Source organism: Antedon mediterranea, chromosome 3 (assembly GCF_964355755.1).
Source record: "Antedon mediterranea chromosome 3, ecAntMedi1.1, whole genome shotgun sequence".
In the NCBI taxonomy this organism is placed as follows: domain Eukaryota; kingdom Metazoa; phylum Echinodermata; class Crinoidea; order Comatulida; family Antedonidae; genus Antedon; species Antedon mediterranea.
Window position 1 is genome coordinate 29,795,762 of NC_092672.1, and position 20,124 is coordinate 29,815,885.

At 31.8% G+C, this 20,124-nt stretch overlaps 1 protein-coding gene across 1 annotated transcript; it reads right to left on the reverse strand.

Moving 5' to 3' along the window:
• Positions 1-988: 988 nt before the first annotated feature.
• Positions 989-8,231, reverse strand: LOC140044273 (uncharacterized). Its single transcript, XM_072088751.1, has 4 exons — positions 7,413-8,231; positions 7,174-7,233; positions 6,268-6,327; positions 989-1,383 (listed from the first exon to the last, which is right to left on the reverse strand). Exons 1-4 carry the CDS (start codon positions 7,957-7,959, stop codon positions 989-991), a joined length of 1,062 nt encoding a protein of 353 aa, XP_071944852.1. The 5' UTR covers positions 7,960-8,231.
• Positions 8,232-20,124: the final 11,893 nt, after the last annotated feature.

Genomic DNA, 20,124 nt, shown 5'->3' on the forward strand with positions numbered 1-20,124 from the left:
TTCACTAATGCTAAGTTATCATCAAAAGATCGATATGCTGCCAAATCATTTGTAATCCAATGATTTAAGAATGTTCCAGCATCAGCTCCAAGGAACCCAATGGCAAATTCTCTTGTTATTATGAAATACCAACTTCCTCGTATTTCTTTCCATTCCTTTTCATCTAATGGCGCAAGTAATGGGTTTTCCATAGATTCACTCTCACATAGTTTGTATAAATAAAATCCCACCAACGACTCAACTATCAATTTGTGTGGAGGCATATAATTCTCTTCAAAGCTAGACTTTGAAATTGGTGCATCTTTATAAACAAACCCAAGTTTCAGGGCAATATCAATCGTATTTTTGTCACCTGTAAGGCTTTTCTTGTTTATCGAAAGTTGATTTCTTTTTAAGTTACGATACATGCATTTTCCTAAACAAATCATAGCATTTACATACTCCTCTGGAGCATCATCAAATTTTGAAATCAAATGGTGTTGTTGTTGTTTTTTATTGAACTGATTTAAAATACTTCGAAATAGTTCTTTAAAAAGATCAGATTTATCGAGAGGAAGATTTTGGTTGTCCTCCCACATTATACAAATTGTGACAAGTAACATTGGATTTGTGGACATATCGCGTAATTCATGATGTTTTCTATATTCAATGTAGAGCTCATTAATTAGTGATTTTCCCAGGGCAGGTTTACCAAAATGCTTAAAATGCTTGTCAATATACTTTCTAATGTTTCTTTCCGTGAATCCTTTTACTCTTACGTGTACATTACACTCATTAATGAATGCACTTATGTTCTCTGTTCGCGAGGTCAGTATCACTACACTATTCTTTAATGTTTGCCCTCTGAATAGACAAATAAATTCTTCATTCTGAAATCGTAATTCATCGAATCCATCTAGCAACAATACAATGTTGCTATCATGTTTTAATATGAATTTTTTGATTACTTTGGAATCTTCTCCAAGATCAGTTTCCAGGTCAAATTCTTTCATATTAGTTTATCTACCATAAGATCAAAGATTCCCTTCCCTTCCTCTAAATCTCTTATATTTAACAGAAATACAATTTTACCTTCAAATACATCAAATGATTTATCTGTACCTGCATTGTATGCTATGTGCCTTAATAGTGTAGTTTTACCTATACCACCTTCACCGTCTATAAGGACTTTGCACGCATGTGTGGATTTGATGGTAGCTAACACATCTTTTAATGTTGTTGACTCACTCTTTTTTGTGTTTTTATTTCTCTTGAGTAGGTCCAACTCTGTGAATAGTTCAGAAATATCGACTTGGTAGGATTCATTCCATGTTGCTGGTGTAAACGTCTTGGCATTTTGCAGAAATGTCTGCTGTTTACTTAGTAGATATACTTTTATCTTTTCTGTTGGATAAAATGAAAGGTAAATAAAATAGGTGACACAACAAATGACATAATAAATGATGACGACGACGACAATGATGACGGAACACATTAATTGTGCTTACGCCATAAACATACACGCGTGTGTTTCTTACTGTATATTGAAATTAAAATTAATATTTTGCCTTGAGAACGAAAACAATAGTAAAATAAATCATGAAATAAAAGTTTTGTTTTCCTGAAGCTAAATTTATTGCAGTGGAAAGGTTATTAGTGTTTCTTTTTTTAAGAAGACGTGTAAAATACATTAATGGTCAGGAAATTATAATCAGTCTTGTACAAGTCACAATAAAAATAACTTTTTTCTCAAAATGCGAGATTTGATATCCTTAACTATAAAATCCAAATGTATCCGAAAAAAAGGTTCCTGTTTTAGGATACTGTATACTGCAACAAATTATAAAAACTCTCTGGCATTTGTTGACAGGTATCACAATTTAAGGTCTATGTCATCTGAATATGTACAGATAAGGGTTTACGAAACACAAGGCCATTCTGTGGTTCATTTTAAGGCCAACCTGTGGTTCGAGGGCGCTAGACATGTCGGTCAGCTGTGGTTCCAGGGCGCTAGACATAACTTTTCTTCAGCTTTTTTCACATAATTTTATTTTACCTGAAACATTAAAAGTTATAACACTTTACCTACTAATTTTTCCAAAATATTTTGGTATGAATAAATGTGCGAATGATAATTAATGTCTGTGAAGTACCTAGCTTTACGAACGTTATAACACTTTACCTACTTAATTCAATTCAATTCAATTCAATTCAAGGAACATTTATTCACGTCCAAAAGACAAAAGTAACAAAAACAAAATGGCAAGTGATAAAACAAGAAAATGGACGAAGGCAAATCCCAAAAAGATTACAATCTTGTGACGGGATTGCCTTTACAAAATATTTAAATTAAGAGAAGAAAAAAAAAAAAAAAAAAAAATAAAGAAAATAAATTAAACAATAAAGAAATACAAAATATATATAAAACCAGTAGATAAAAGTTGGAATAAAAAATAAAAAAAGAACAGAAAAAAGTACAGCTGCATGGCATATAGCGAATAAGATAGCAAGTCACGGAACATGGAAACAACGACCATATCAAACAGATCGATCAGTAATGAGACAAAAGGTAATTTTTTATGTTATTATTGAATGAATAGCGGTTAGCAGCACAGGAAATTCAGGGGGGTAAATTGTTAAACAATAGAGGTCCAGCATATCTAATGCTATGTTGAAAATAATTGGTGTTATGGTTAGGGATATATATGTTATTTCTTGTTCTAGTATAATATTTATGAACGGTATTATTAGGAGCGAAAAGGTCGTTTAGATGGCAAGGGAGAAGTGAGTGAGTGGCCAAAAAAACAAAGACACCTTGCTGGGATAGGTTAATGTCCGAGAGTTTGAGAAGATTGAGTTTGGAGAATAAGTGGGAGGAATGTGACAGTGGATGAGCGCCAGATATAGTCCTGATAGCTTTTTTTTGTAGGATAGAGAGTTTAATGATGTTTGAAGGGTAAGTGTTGGCCCAGACAATGTTACCATAGCTCAAATAAGGAAGGATGAGTGTGCAATAAAGGGTCCTGAGAATATTAGTTGGGAGGAAGGAAGAAAGCCTAGAAATGATCCCAAGGTTCTTAGACACTTTGTTCTCAATTTCTTGGATATGGGGTTTCCATGAGAGAGAGTTGTCGATGATAATGCCAAGAAATTTATTATACTTAACAGAGGGGATTTCTTGATTATCAATAACGACTTTAAGTGGGGACACATCAATACCTCTAGTCAACTGCGGGGTTCCGAATAGGATGTAACTACATTTATTATGATTGAGGGAGAGTTTGTTGGCAATAAAGTACTGGGACAAGGGGATAACGTTGGTATTAAAAGTGTCAAAAAGAGTTTAGATATTTTTGTTGGCATGAAAAACTGTAGTGTCATCAGCATATAGAAAACAATTTAGCAGGTTTGAGGTTCGGTGGATATCATTAATGTAAAAGGTGAACAGAAGCGGGCCAAGTAAGGAGCCCTGGGGAACGCCACAGGTGATAGGGCAAAAATTAGAAATAGAGTTAAAATATTTAGTACATTGGGAGCGGTTAGTGAGATAGCTTTTGAAAACGTTTAAGGCGGGTCCTCGGATTCCATAGTGAGACAATTTAAAAAGAAGAATATTATGATCAATGGTGTCGAAAGCCTTGGAAAGGTCGATGAAAAGTCCGATTCCAAATTGACGATTTTCGAATGCATGAATAATTTTGTTAGTGAGGTCGATCAAAGCCATGGAGGTGTTATGTCCTTTTCTAAAGCCATATTGTCTCTTGAAGAGGATGTTATGTTTGCTGATAAATGAAAATGTTCTATCATAGATAATTCTTTCCAAGGCTTTCGAAAAGATTGACAGGATGGAGATAGGACGATAGTTAGAAATGTTGGATTTGGGGCCAGATTTGTAAACAGGGGTAACGCGCGCCAGCTTCAACCTGTTCGGAAAAACACCTTTGCAGAGGACAAGATTAAAAATGTGACACAAGGGAAGGGAGATAAGGTTGATAACATGTTTAATGGCTTTAGTATGGAAATCATCAGTACCAGGAGCTTTATTGTTATCGAAGGAGGAGATAATTCTTATGATATCCTCTTCTAGGACGGTGGTTAAGAACATTGATTTCGGATTTGGTTGAGGAAGAAATTCTTTGAAAGAAACATTGCTGGGAGGGATTTTGTTAGCAAGGGAGGGATTTTGTTAGCAAGGGAGGGTCCGATTTCGACAAAAAAATCATTAAATGCTTTAGAAATAATGACGGGGTCTTTAGTTGGTACTCCGTTACAGTTGACAGGGGTATTGCTTTTGTGTTGGTTTCGGTTTTTATGGTTCAATAAAGAGTTAATTGATTTCCAGGTTGCCTTAATATCATTTTTTTGCTTGGTGAAAATATCATGAAAGTGGATTCTTTTGGCAATTTTGATAGTGGAGTTAAGTTTATTACGATATCGTTTATATTTGATTTCATTGGCAGGAGAAGGGCGGTGAAGAAATTTTGCATAGAGTTTATGTTTATACTTTATTGATTTTAGCAGTCCATTTGACATCCAAGATTTAATTTTTTTGTTCTTGTTTGTATTGTTCCTTTTCAGTAACGGGAAGTGTTGGTCATAAAGGGCTTTAAGTGTGTTATCAAAGAGGTCATAAGCAAAGTCAGGATCATTAGAATTAAGGATATCAAACCAAGTTTGATTAGAGACATCATGGTAAAAGTTGTTAAGAGACGTATTGTTAATCTGTCTGAGAGATGGGATCTCTTCATTGTTTGAGCTAGTGGCAAAACTATCAGAGAGGTTTGAAATATTAAAAACAGGGAGATGATCAGAGATATCACTATATAGCAGACCACTTATATGAGAACAATCAAATTGATTTGTAATAATATTATCTAATAATGAGGCTGTGGAATTTGTTATTCTGGATGGTCTGTCGATAAGTGGAAGATAGTGATTGCTAAACAGTGTGTTAATGAATTTTATTTTCTTTTGTTAAATTGGAAAGGTCAATGTCAGGTTCAATTAAAAATTGATTTGGGTCAGAGGAGGGGGGTCTATATACAGTACCCACAATAATGTTTTTGTGATGAGGCCGTTTAATTTCAATAAAGATGGATTCGCAGTTGGAAGAGTGTGGGTGTAGGTCACTTCTAATGGAGAATTGTAGAGAATCAAGGATATACATGGCGACTCCTCCACCGTCTTTATGGGTTCTGTGGTTAGAGACAAAATTATAATTTGGGAGTTGGACCAAAGGATTATCGTACTTGAGCCAAGTTTCACTTACTCCAATAATATCGAAAGGCAGATTAATGGATGATAGGAGTTGTTTAATTTCATCAATGTGCTTGAGGATGCTTCTAGAGTTGAAATGAATAGTGGAGAAGCAATCAGAAAGTGAGTCAACAGGAAATTCATTAGGATCATAATATTGAGAGGGACTGTGGTTGCTGTTGGTGAAAAAATTAGAGTCGGGATCAATGTTAGATGTAGAATTACCAAGGTTCCTGTTAATGTTACGGTTGTCTGAATAGCTGGGCAAGGGGAAGAAGTTTATGTTTGATAATCGGTCGTGGTACGATGTTCCGTCATCTGCGTTAAGGTTGTACATCAAGTAAAAATGAAAATATAAAAAGAGAAATCTGTTCAGTGAATTTAAAAGGACATAAGACAAAATGAACCCTGTTTGTCCTCCGACATTATACCGATCATGAGCGAATCAGTAGGCATATGCCTAATATTTTTGTTTATTTTCTCCCCCTTTGTTAAAGAAGTATGTACTCAATATCATTTCTTTAGTTTTATTTTTAACAGAGTATTTGGGATTTTAATGTATTGGTTTTATAGAGCGTGTTCCAAATATTTGCTCCGTGAATGAATATGGATCTATGACTTATTGCAAGTCTGGAGAATGGTATGCACATTTTCGTTGAATTTCTAAGAGTTATTTTGCGCGTTCACTTTTTTTACTTTGATCAAGGATTTCGCACAAGGGAGGGGGTAATTGTCGAAGATCACATTGAGTCATGAAACATATTGCTTGTAACTTATTTAAATCAACATTGTGAGTAGGTTAAATTATTTAAATAAGGGACGTGATCTAGATGAGTTCGTTATTATTCTAACTATTAATTTTTGTAATGTAGTTTCTCAATATGTGTTGGATATTCATTTCCCCATACAATTAGTTAACAGACAAGTTTAAAGTTATACCAGTTAAAAATGTCTTACATGATTGTTTAGAATTGTATAAGTATAGTCAACAAGATCCCATGAATAAATACTAGGTTAATATTTGTTTTTTACCTTCTGGTTGACGTTTGGAAGCAGATACTACACATTTGTCATCATCACCCTCCCTATTTCCTTAAAAAATAAAATAAAACCTTTATCATAATATTTGTAAATGTTTACACAATTGACAAATAATTAATATAGATGGTTTGAAAATTGAAAAGAAGATTGAATAAATTGTTAGAGATAGAGTATACGATGTTATGATTATGTGTAGATATGTGATTTGTTCTTTTTATTCAAATGATGTTATGTATTTAATAAATTTGATATATCAATTAATTAAATTATCGTACATTGCATAGGCATATTATGCGATAAATATTATTTAATAAATTTTTTTGATATATTATTATTATTATAATATTAATAAAAAGATATTTGTTAGTATAAATTTAAAAATATAGATATAAAGAAGAAAAGCAAAGAGATTATGGAGCGGCTGTACCAGAATATACAACACTAAGTATTGTAAAGTTAATATATTACAAATTTAGGCGATCTTGTCAAAGGTCTAAACTTTCCATTATTTAAAAGTCGAAGATAGCCAGGTCTCGGGGCCATTCTATTGTCACCACAGATTGATATCTTCATTAGTACTTCTATGAATGGATGATTAGGTGGGAACACGAACGCTAGTTGATCATACCCAGTACCGTTTTGATCATACGATTAATCGGGAAACCACCTCACGACGTTGTAGTTCGTAATTCAAGTCAAGTCAAGGTTTGAAAATTAAAATTAAATAATTATAGTTTTCTATGCACCACTGCGGGCTCGTTAATTTCTAAGATGTACAATTTTGTCGAAGAACATTGTAAAATACATCTTCTTTTTTTTCTTATAAACGTTGAAATGGATATTTGCTAAAAAAATCAAAATGTTTTAACATTCATATAAATATCGGTTCACCTTTACCTTCTGGTCGTCTGTTAGAACCTGATGCTTTACTATCGTCATATTCATCTTTCCTACGTTCTATAAAAAATGTTTAAAAACAAATTATAATATAACACATACGAGTAAATCTGCTTTTAAAATACAACTTAAAAACAATATATCTATTTTCCAAATTAATGTAAAAAACTGTTAGTTGTGATGGTTTGAGGATTATAATTTATAAAGTAAAAACAAAATAAATATCACATGTTGTATACCTTCGTGACTTCCACTGCGTTGAGGTACATTACTATGATGCACAATTTGTCGAAGATCATCAAATACATCTTTCTTGTCTTGTTGTTTCGATAAACATTGGCCAGTTTCCAATTTGAATGTTACATCCCAAATGTTGGTGTCTTCGTACATTGCCAGATTATAATGAGAGATAACCCTCTTTAACGCATCTGGTCCAACATTTCGCAAATCTTTAAACATTTGTTTTCTTTCTGATGATATTTTTTCTTCACCGGTATTTTCAATATTATTGTCTCTAATATACTGGACTACACAATCTTCAGCTTTCTTTAATTGACATAATTTGGAAATATCTAATAATAGGTTAACATTATTAGGTGCGATAACGCCAGTGTCTTCGAGATGATTAAATAGATCATTTCCAATGGCATTTGGTTCTGTAAGGTCTCCGATAGGTATGTGGTCGAATAAGATAAACTTCAACCAACGCAACCTATTACCGCAAAAGAATGTGCTGAGATCAGACTTCAATTTAGTGAACTCTGGATTAGTTTCAGACGCTGCCATTTAAGCACTTTCTGGTTCCTGCAAAATAGAGTGAGTTTTTTAAATAACATTACATAAGTCATTTTTATCTTCATTATTTAGTTTAAAATTGCCGAGTCCACCCACTTTTCAAAAGGAAAGATAAGTGTGACGTCACCAACTATAGACCAATCAGCATTTTAAGTGTTTTGTCAAAAGTTCTTGAAAGAGCAGTTTATGTTCAAATCGAAAAGTACCTTAAAGATAATAACATAATGTTCGAATTTCAGTCAGGATTTATAAAACATTTTTCTACCGACTCTTGTTTAATCCATATTAATGATTATATTAGAAATCAAATGTCAATTGGCAATTAAATTGGCGTTGTATCTTTAGATTTATTTGCAAAAAGCATTTGACACAGTTGACCATGGTATATTGATCGAAAAACTAAAGGCAATTGGGATTGGACCAATAGATTGGTTCAAATCATATCTTAAGAATAGGCAACAATTAGTATATACAAATAAGGTAGAATCTAAGCCACTTGGAATTTCTCATGGTGTGCCTCAAGGAAGTATATTGGGGCCTCTATTATTTCTATGCTATGTTAACGATATGAAAATAAGTGTAAATTGTAAGTTGATTTTATACGCTGACGACAGCGTTCTTTTAGTATCTGGAAAGAACCCATGTGTAATAGCCTCAAGACTAAGTTCTTCAGAATTGTCAGCCTGTGTAATAAATGGCTAATTGACAACAAGTTATCCCTCCATATGGGAAAAACTGAGGCCATGTTATTTGGAACCAAACATAAAATGAAAATGGTCAGGGATTTTAAAGTATACTGTGATGAAATCCTTATAAAGACAGTGTCAACAATCAAATATTTAGGTGTAACACTTGATGAAAATCTCTCAGGTGAACAAATATTAATCCAAAGTATAAAATGTATAAATGGTATAGATAACAGCATAAGTATTATTGGAAAGTTTGGAGAGGTTTCTGGATTAAAATTAAATAAGAATAAAACAAATGCTTTTTGGCTTGGCAGTTTAAGAGACTGCAAGGACACACATGGTAACATTTCTTGGACATCCACACCAATTCGGATATTAGGTATCTATGTTGGACATGATAAGGAATATTGTTATCAAAAGAACTGGAAAGAAAAAATAGACGCATTAGAAAATACCCTAAAAACATGGGAGAAAAGACACCTCACTTTTTTTGGAAGAATTACTATTGTAAAAACATTAGCGCTCTCAAAAATTATATACAATTCCTGCATTTTGCTAGTACCAGAAAAAATAATAAAAGAGGTGGATAAATTAATTTTTAAATTCATTTGGGAAACTAAGAAAGAGAAAATAAAAAGAAAAACCATGTGTGCCAATTACAGTCAAGGTGGTCTAAAAATGGTAGAATTCAGATCTCAGGTAATATCTTTCCAAGTTAAATGGTACAGGAGACTGTATGAAAACGATGATGCCAAATGGAAATATTTACCTACATTTTATATAGAAAAGATAGGCCCAAAATCATTAACCTCAAATTTATCAAAAGTTCCGTGTAATATATCCGTACCACCATTTTACCTCTCAGTTATTAAGTCTATAGCAGTAGCTAATGCTTGTAATAATAGATTAAATAAGAAACCAATAAGCTATGATGACATTATTAATCAATCATTATGGGGTAATGAGTTTATATGTATTAAAAAGAAGCCGTTATATAACTGTAACTGGATTAGTTCAGGGTTTTTAAAAATATATGATGTAATAAGTAATAATGTGTTTAAGCCTGCGATAGAGATAAAAAGAAGGTTAAGATGTACACAAAATTGGATCAGTGAATATTCATGTATATTGAAAGCCATTCCAAAAGAATGGAAATGTATTTTAAAATCAACACATGACATTAATGTAAATGATATACCTATTACAAACAATAAGGTCTTAAATATGACGTCTAGACAATTATATAGATTCATAATAGATGCTCAATATATTACACCTACGGCACAGGTTAAGTGGGAATCCATATTTGGTAATATGCCATGGACAAAAATATGGGTTAAAAAAGTTTCTGGTCTTAAAGAAAAAAAACTGGCACATTTTAATTTTAAATTGTTGCACAGAATATTGCCAACAAATGAAAGATTACATAGGTGGAGACTTGTAAATTCCCCATGTTGTGACACTTGCAATGTTATTGAGAATGATAAACATATGTTAGTAGAGTGCATAACAGTAAAATGTTTATGGAGAGAGATAAACGAAATAATTAGAGCAGTAAGCATACATATTCCTGTTTTTTCTTTCAAAAGACTTTTATTTGAAACTGACAATAATTACGTAAATAAATTATACACTTTAGGAGCATTTTGTATTTATAAAGTAAAGATATTAAGTTTATTGGAAAAAGAAAAAAAAATCAATCTCCTACAAATGTTTAAATCTGAAAAAAAGATAAGAAATATGTAAATCTGCAGGTATACTGTATATGCTCAACCAGATTAAGGAAGAAAATATGTAAATGAGATACCATGAATGATGAATCTATTATGTTTTTTTTTTTTTTTTTTTTTTTTTTTTTTTTTTTTGCTACTATACTGTATGTTTTGTAAACATGTATACCTTGATGATTTGAAAACAAAAAGACAAAATGTGAAAAGCTTTTTATAGATTGATGATAAAAAAAAAATGATGAAGGATAAGAAGGTTTAGGTTTAATTGGGGAAGTGTCTTCATCAAAGCTTTCATATTATAGGTATATACCGTATGTAATTTGCACATTCTTACTGCATGTGGAATTTTGAAATGATAAAATGGTTAAAAAGAAAAAAAAGAATGTCTAATTTTTTTAATGGATCATTAAACACAAATGTTGTTAAATGATAATGTATGTATAAAAAAATAATAGAATAAATAATAAGTAAAAAAAAATAATTGAATGAACCCACATAGGAAAAAAAAAAAGTTAAATGAAACTTTGATGGGTTATACTGTAGATGCAAAAAAGGATAATCTGTTGGAAATAAATTTTGTAAACATTTAAAGATCAAAAAAATCAATGTTAAAGGATGAGGAAAATATAATGTTAACAGTAAAAAGTTAGTAAGTAATTAGTATAACAGAGAATATGCATTGTTTAAATGAAAATATGTTTGCATAGATAAATCCAAAGAAAAATAAAATGGGACAAACCCATGGGATGGATTTATTAAACATAAACGTATTATAATTGTATGAAATATATATGCATGTAGATGAAAAAAACAAACAAAAACAACTATGTAAGAAAAAATAAGCTTTGTTAATGAAAATGTGTTATAGATAATATGTATAAAAAGAGGAAACTATGTAATCAATGTGGTTAAATGATAATGTATGTATAAACAAAATAATATATGGAAATAGTTTTTTTTTTTTTTAAAGAAAATAAGTAAAAAAAAAAAAAAAGTGGAATGAATCCACATAAGAGAAGAAAGTAAAAAAGTTAAATGAAAATTTAAGAAGTTATAGATGCAAAAAAGGATCTGCTGGTTTTGTAAACATTAAAGAACAAAAATATTAATATTAATGTTAAAGGATGAGAACAATATTATGTTAACAGTAAGCATGTAGTAAGTAATGAGTATAACAGAGAATATGCATTGTTAAATGAAAATGTGGTAGATGAAAAAATCAAAAACAACTATGTAAGAAAAAAAAAAGCTTGTTAATGAAAATGTGTTACAGATAATATGTTTAATCAATGTGATAATATGTAAACAAATGAATAAATAAGTATATGTATACAGATGATTAAACAAACATTGTAAATATAATGATATGTATAGTGTATAGTGAAAAATATATGTAAAGAGAACAGTGGTTTGGAAATAAAAGTGGGATGAACCCACATAAGATAAAAAAAAAAATGTATAAATGGTAGACTTAAATTTCTCTATAGACAAGCATCTTTTCCTAGAGAAAAACGAACGAAAAATTCTTTGCTATGCCCTCATTCAAAACCACTTTGACTATGCGTGTTCATCGTGGTACACTGCAGCACCAAAAACACTAAAAAATAAACTGCAGATTATGAAAAACAAAATGGTGAGATTTATTCTTAATGAAGGTCCTCGATTTCATGTAGGACAAAAGAACTAGATAGCTTAGGGCTATTGTGTGTTGAGGATAGGGTGACTCAAATAAAATTAAACACTGTGCACAAAATGCAGTATAAAAATGTAGCATCTTATCTTGGTAATAATTTTATAAAGGCTGGGAACCAACATGCACATGGTACCCGACAAAGTTATTTTAATTTGGTTCCACCAATCTCTTTTAAGGTTATAGATGGCACATTTTATGCTTCAGCAATTAAAGAATGGAACAAATTACCAAGTACGATGAAAAGTACTGAGAGTGTAAATGTATTTAGAAATTTAGTTAAAAACAATCTCGCATCGAAACGGCATATCATCTAAACTTATTTTTAACTTTTTAAAACTTTTTTTACCTCAAGGACTCCAATGGAAATAAACCTGAGTTATTGGTTTTCTTGGACGATCCTGATCGAAATCACTTTTTCTCACCCTTTTTATCTCTTTTAAGATTTTTTAATGGTTTTTAAATATTTTAAACTTTGTTTTTATACGGTTTTAGATGTTTTAAAATATTTTTATCATTGTTTTATATGTTGTTTTTATACTGTTTTATTCATGAACCTTTTTTACTTGTTTTTATGAGATTTTGATCAAATAAATGAATGAATGAATGAATGAATAGTTTGAATTTAATTAAAAATAAAAACAAATTTATCAAAATTATTTGTAGCTATTTTAATTTAATATGCCAATTCAATATAGACAGGTTCCATTTCTCAAAAAACGGCCTAGAAAACGAATCAAGAAGCATTTTTGGGTAGAAGCTGGGATCCACTTGATTTAGGATATTTCGACCTCGCTGATTACGAATATGGCGGATCCCAAGCGAAATTCGGCCATCTAAGCCCTTAATTTGCATAATTAAAATGGCGGCCATTTTTTATAATTACCCTATATCTCGAGAACCACTAGTCACAGATAATTAATTTTGGTCTCAAAATGTTTTAAATATATGTTTTTATATTCACTTTAATGACACATTTTCTCAAAAAATGGATGCAAGTCTTATTTCTGACATTTTGACCTTTGACCTTTATTTATCGTATCTCAGTAACCAATAATCGGAGAGACACGAAATAGGGCTCAAATTGTTCAGAAACTATACATTCATATTTATTATAATGAAATGTTTTTACAAAAAATGGCCGATTCTACAACTATTGACCTTTGAACTATTAGTCAAATATAATAATATAATAATAATATAACTTTGAAAATTGTGCTCTTATGAATTTTTTTTTCTTTTTAAATTGTTTAAAACATGTGTGTTTCTATCCAGTCTTAATGGCACATTGTGTACAAGAATGGCCGATAGTATGGTTATTGACCTTTAAACTACAGCATAGGCCTACTGTATACTAAATATAATATAATTGCATAACTATGAAATTATTTATACACAATAATAATTAGTAAAATTATAAAATTCACTGCCATCAAATATGATGGAGTATGATTATAGATTTTTAAAAATGTGAACATGTCAGCTACATTAGGAAATTACCTGCCATCAATATGATGGATTATGATTATACTAGATTTAAAAAAGAATTTGAACACGTAAGCTACATTTGAAAATTACCTGCCATCAATATGATGGATTATGATTATAGATTTAAAAAAGAATTTGAACACATCAGCTACATTTGGAAATTTGGAAATTACCTGCCATCAATATGATGGATTATGATTGTATAGTACCTGCCATCAATATGATGGATTATGTTTATAGATTTAAAAAAGAATTTGAACACGTAAGCTACATTTGAAAATTACCTGCCATCAATATGATGGATTATGATTGTATAGATTTAAAAGAAAATGTGAACACGTAAGCTACATTTGGAATGAACATGTTAAGGGCATCAGTTTAAGATCATTCATGCAAAGGTTTCCGTCATCTTTAGCGTTGTTACAGCGGCATAAAACTGTACATGGTAGTTTTGACTTCTTGCGCCTACATCTATTGGTTATGCATCGCGTGTCTTGCATCCACAATAAATCAAATCTAACGAAGCAGTAGGAATAGCTTCATTTTTCAGAAGCACTGGTTGAAGTTTACCATTAGATAGCTCCCAACCAAAATCTGTTGGTGATGGCAAATGCTGGATTGGCGATACAGCTTTTTTCCATACGAGTGCTTGGAAGTGTGCTCTTTTTATATGTTGGTGCACTGCCTGTTGGAGGTAATGCCTCTGTTTTTTTTTTTTTTAAAGCCTAACTTCATTGGTACTTTTAACTTGACCAACACCGTAAACGTAGCAAATGAATCTTTCCGATTTCATAATAACTTGGTCACTGATTTCTCCCAGGTCTTTAATTAGTTCATGATTTTTTTTTAATACTTCCCATGCCGATGCCTTTGAGTGACCACTTTAGATATGAACAGGGAAGAGTTAAATTACTGTATGTATGTATTAATGTAATTTAACTCTTCCCTGGATATGAGGTAGTATCGCATCCACTAATAGTGTGGAATGGAATCAGTGCTTTTACATAACCCTCGGGCAAGGCTTGAAAAATGTCTTTTATAGATACTTTCTTTTTTTTGGATGTTCCTGTCATCATCCATTTGGATACCATGCTTTGGTAGTGAGACACTAGAATCACTAGTACGTCTGTATCCCTAGAAGCAACTACAACTGTGTCGTATCGGACATTGGCAGCATGACAAGTCTCGTGTCCGATTCTTCATGATCTGCGACCAGAGACAACGTATTCGTGTAGACTTTTGATGATTTAACAACTGATTCTTTCATAAATCCACCAGCTGTGACAATTTCTTTGTCTATAGGAGCTTGACGAATCAACTCCTTTGATAGAAATCGTGCCAGATCTGCTTTATTATCTTGTAATGCCAAAAAGTTTGACCAGCAATTTGGCAGCGGTATTTCACCACTTTCTATAATTCGACGAATTGGTCTCTGTGTTTTGGTTCATCTTTGTCTAGTGGTGTCCTTTATCGACAGTTTTAAGTTAGGCATGCCATGTTAAAAAAAACAAAAAATCAGAGGCATTACCTCCAACAAGCGATGCAGTGCACAAGCATATAAAAAGAGCACACTTCCAAGCACTCGTATTGAAAAAAGCTGTATCGCCAATCCAGCATTTGCCATCCACCAACAGATTTTGGTTGGGAGCTATCTAATGGTAAACTTCAATCAGTGCTTTAGTCGAGTCAAACTGTTTCATTACCCCAAAAAAATTGCAAAAAAATGTTTTTTGATGAATTACAATAAAAAATGGTCTCAAAAAACATATATCAAAAGTTTACCAAAATCGGACTACCGCAAAGGTTCAAAATTTGACGTTAAAAAAGATGGCAGCCAATTTTTGAAAATCGGTAACCGCTTGAAGTAGACAGCTGTATTTGGTGTCAAATTGTTCAAAATATATATGTTTATATTTACACTTTTTGAACATTTTGTTGAAACATGACCGGAAATTCCATTTTGTGACCTTTGACATATATGGCATGATGTTTATATATCTACGTAACTGCAAACCATAGAGTCTTGATATTGGTGTCAAAATGTTCAGAACATACATATTTATCTTTACTCTTTTTAAACATTTTGTTGAAACATGACCAGAAATTCCATTTTGTGACCTTTGACCCATATATGGCATAAAAAAATGTTCATATCTACGTAACTAAAAATCATAGAACCTTGATATATAAATAATTTCATAGTTATGCAATATTATATTTAGTATACAGTAGGCCTATGCTGTAGTTTAAAGGTCAATAACCATACTATCGGCCATTCTTGTACAAAATGTGCCATTAGACTGGATAGAAACACACATGTTTTAAACAATTTAAAAAGAAAAAAAAAATCATAAGAGCACAATTTTCAAAGTTATATTATTATTATATTATTATATTTGACTAATAGTTCAAAGGTCAATAGTTGTAGAATCGGCCATTTTTTGTAAAAACATTTCATTATAATAAATATGAATGTATAGTTTCTGAACAATTTGAGCCCTATTTCGTGTCTCTCCGATTATTGGTTACTGAGATACGATAAATAAAGGTCAAAGGTCAAAATGTCAGAAATAAGACTTGCATCCATTTTTTGAGAAAATGTGTCATTAAAGTGAATATAAAAACATATATTTAAAACATTTTGAGACCAAAATTAATTATCTGTGACTAGTGGTTCTCGAGATATAGGGTAATTATAAAAAATGGCCGCCATTTTTAATTATGCAAATTAAGGGCTTAGATGGCCGAATTTCGCTTGGGATCCGCCATATTCGTAATCAGCGAGGTCGAAATATCCTAAATCAAGTGGATCCCAGCTTCTACCCAAAAATGCTTCTTACACCATATTTCAGAGGAAATAGAACTTGTCTAATATTCTAATATTGAATTGGAATAATAATTTCCCCCATTTTATTTTCCCAATCATTGATTGAAAAATCAAAATGCTAATTTATCTGTATGTCCTGCCATTCATACTTAAAAGTAAGAAATTATATCTGTTACTAATACTAGTTAGTGATAGACGAATGAACCAAAAACTAATATTGCATGAAACAAAATTCACTGTTACAAGGAAGGCAAAATGAATAATTATGAATCTGGGGAAGAAAATAGAAAATGGAGATGGCATCCTTCTGTATTAGGGGCATTAAAAGCTTGTCAAGAACGTATTCATTGTGGCTGTAAAACATGTGTAATAAGTGGAAATTGTAAATGTTGAATCGGTGAATTTAGTTGCACTGCTTTTATTATAAAATGAACGATTTTCGTGCTAAGAACCCCTACCACACAACAATGATAGTAATACAATAAAAGAAATATAAAATAAAGATGTGGACTGACTTAATTTCTAAGCCTATGTTGGTAACAACATGGAGGTATAAAATAATTATTTTATACCTCCATGGTAACAATAGTTCAGTTTACCAAAGTTGTTTGTTTTTCCAGTTAAAGAAGATTGACCAGGCATGGTAGGGCTGCAGGATTGTTTAACGTAGAAGTGCTAATATAGTCTATTTTATATAACACCTAAATAAATTCCTGTCATGTGATTGGACCATTGTGGGTTACATGGCGTGCAATAGTCACTATTAAACGATCGTTTAATAGTACTTTTTAAACATTTTTGTGTACGGATGAAAAAAAAAATCTAGTCAAATTACTGTGAAATACTACAGCGCCGCCTGTTGTCTTGCCTCAGTTTTGTTTGTAAACACTAGCAGCAGCAGATTTTTGTGTACGATTTGGAGAGATATATAATTAGGTGATCATTTAGAATAAAATGATTACCTATTGTTATTGTATGAAATCTTTATTCTTTCTGTACAATATTTTGTGTAACAATTATCTCAAAAAGTTAAATGTCAATGATTACCAAAATTTCACAATGTCTTTCAAATACTGTAACTTAGTCCTAATAAGCTTTTCAGTGTGATCATTCATCCGTGACGTCATTTATACGCCATTTTGTGAAATCACATTATCAATCATATTTCCATAACTCATTATCACATATTAATAAAATTCACTACACGTAAACTTCAGGTCAAGGGTAAAAATATTAGCAAATAAAAACGCACGCGCACGTAGGGTCATACGCGTAAAATCGCGCGTTAAAAATTTAAAAAGCTCAAAATTATGTTTTGATCAATTTAGAGCATGAATTAGGCCATTTGCGTGTTTTAAAAAATTACTGCGCAAAAACTCGTTTTTGTGCGTGCGTACACAGAAAGTGTAAAAAAATACAATTTTTTTGTACAAACTGCATTCTACTCATCTTCCTTGGTACATCCACCAAGTTTGAGTCCATTTCGACTTAAAATAGTGCTATACGAGCACGTTAAAAATGACAAAATGCGCACATTAATTGTACAAAAGTGCTAAAAATGGTATATTCCTTGTATACGGCCGATTACAGATCTTTAAATGATGAGCTTTGCCCCGTTGTTAAATTCGCTGATGACACTAGTACTATTGGTCTCATAGTTTCAAACAATGATGAAAATTATCGTAGCGAAATACAAAGATTTGTTAAATTTTGTGCCGATAATTATCTCCAAATAAATGCATCAAAAACAAAGGAGATGATCATTGATTTTAGGACTAAACATAAATTTAATTTTCAACCAATCACTATCAAAGGTAAAGAAATTGAAATTGTTGACCAGTACAAGTATCTAGGAATTGTTTTCAATGATAAACTGAGTTGGGGAGACCATATAGACTTCATCAGCAAAAAATTAAATCCCAGAATGTATTGTATGAGAACTTTATATAAATTTAACTCCTGTGATTTGATGTTACTTTCGTTCTATAGATCCGTTATATGTAGTGTTTGGACGTATTGCCTCTCCTGTTGGAGGGAATAAAGGACGCCTTGAAACTTTCATCCGTCGGGCTGGTAAAATGATTGGTCTGGAACTGCCTTCCTTTACCGAAGTGCACCTAGAACACCTCCAGAAAGATTTCGAACGCATTTAGTCGGATGCCTCTCATCCTCTCTACAAAGTGATCATAGACCAACTTAATCCAAGTGGTAGATTGAGGCTCCTCAGTGTGAAAACAAATCGATTTGCTAAATCCTTTATTCCCTCCGGTATCATCTAGTACAACAGGAAGTCAAGAAGATAATTTTATCTTGTAATTTTTTAGATGTTTTTATATGAATGGTTTTATGCTATATTTGTTTTTATTGTGTTTTCTTTGTTATTATGACGAGCAATGAATTTCCTTTTTGAGGATCAATAAAAGTTATCTTATCTTATCTTAAAAAATAAGGCATTTCTGAAATGAAAATAATTCTTCAGAATGCACAGTGACCCCCAATTTTTTAAACTTATTATGGAAGCCAATGAGTTGCTATATAAATGTATACACATTAGACGTACAAAATGGTATGACGTCACCATTTGGTCACATGAATTTTTAAAATAGGGGTTTTCCCCCTTTTGTCATAGACCACCATATTCAACAGAGCGCAACTCGCTTATCTGTGATCGATTTTCTTTTAATTTTTAATACATTCTACCTCAACCAATTATGTTACTAATGAGTTGCCAATACTTTCTTTTGGATGACTTCATCACGTCTTAAAATTTAAATAACGGGGTTACGTAATTTTACCTACGGTACAACGTATATTTGAATACCATACAGCTCTTCTGAATTAATTAATTATTATTAAATTATTATTATAATTAATTAAATTTTTTTTGATAATGTCATCAGTGCCAAAAACTTAGAACATGATGTGTGTCCGTAATTTCACCAATGCTACACTGTACAAGATATACAGTATACTGTACATAATGGCCTATATTAATAGGCACAACTCAGCACTAAAGGCGTATAAGAGGATGGCATACATCAACATTTTCCGATTGTACGTGCATGTTTAAAAAATATTAATGTCAATAAAATGATAAAAATGATCACCTATAATTCGTCAAAGTGACGAATTAAATTCTAGTTATGTACTACAGGTATTAACTAATTTCATTCAAAAAGGCATTTAAATTAACTTATTTAGATCGTTTTTAGGATTTGATAAAATAATGGGAACATTTCTACAAGACGTGGAATCGTTGGAAAAAACATAATTAGCCTAGATGAGTTTCAGTTGCCTGTCAAAGTTTGGTATTATTGCTGTCTTTCATCCTAGGCCTAGCTAGAGGCCTAGCACTAGTAGTACTAGGCCGCCGCCTAGGCGGCGCTAATGCAGTTTCGTACCCACCCCTTAAAATTACTCAAAATGGTTTCAATACTTCATCTAACCTACTCACGAGTTGTCTACAACATTCTGCAAGCATAAAATGGTAAAATATCGATAATTTGTTATTTATAACTATATTTATTCAATTAATAATTGAGCACCCTTCAGAAACCCATCGCCAGCTTGCTTCGCGAAAATCATCGCTAGGCCTCCTGGCCTGCCGATAAAAGTACGGAGGCCTCTTAGGGCATCGATCTATAGAGGACGCTGTGACACATGCGTGATATGGATGGGCCTGTTATGGTCGCTTGACATGGAACAGCGCAGCAGTTTCTTGTTGTTAGACAT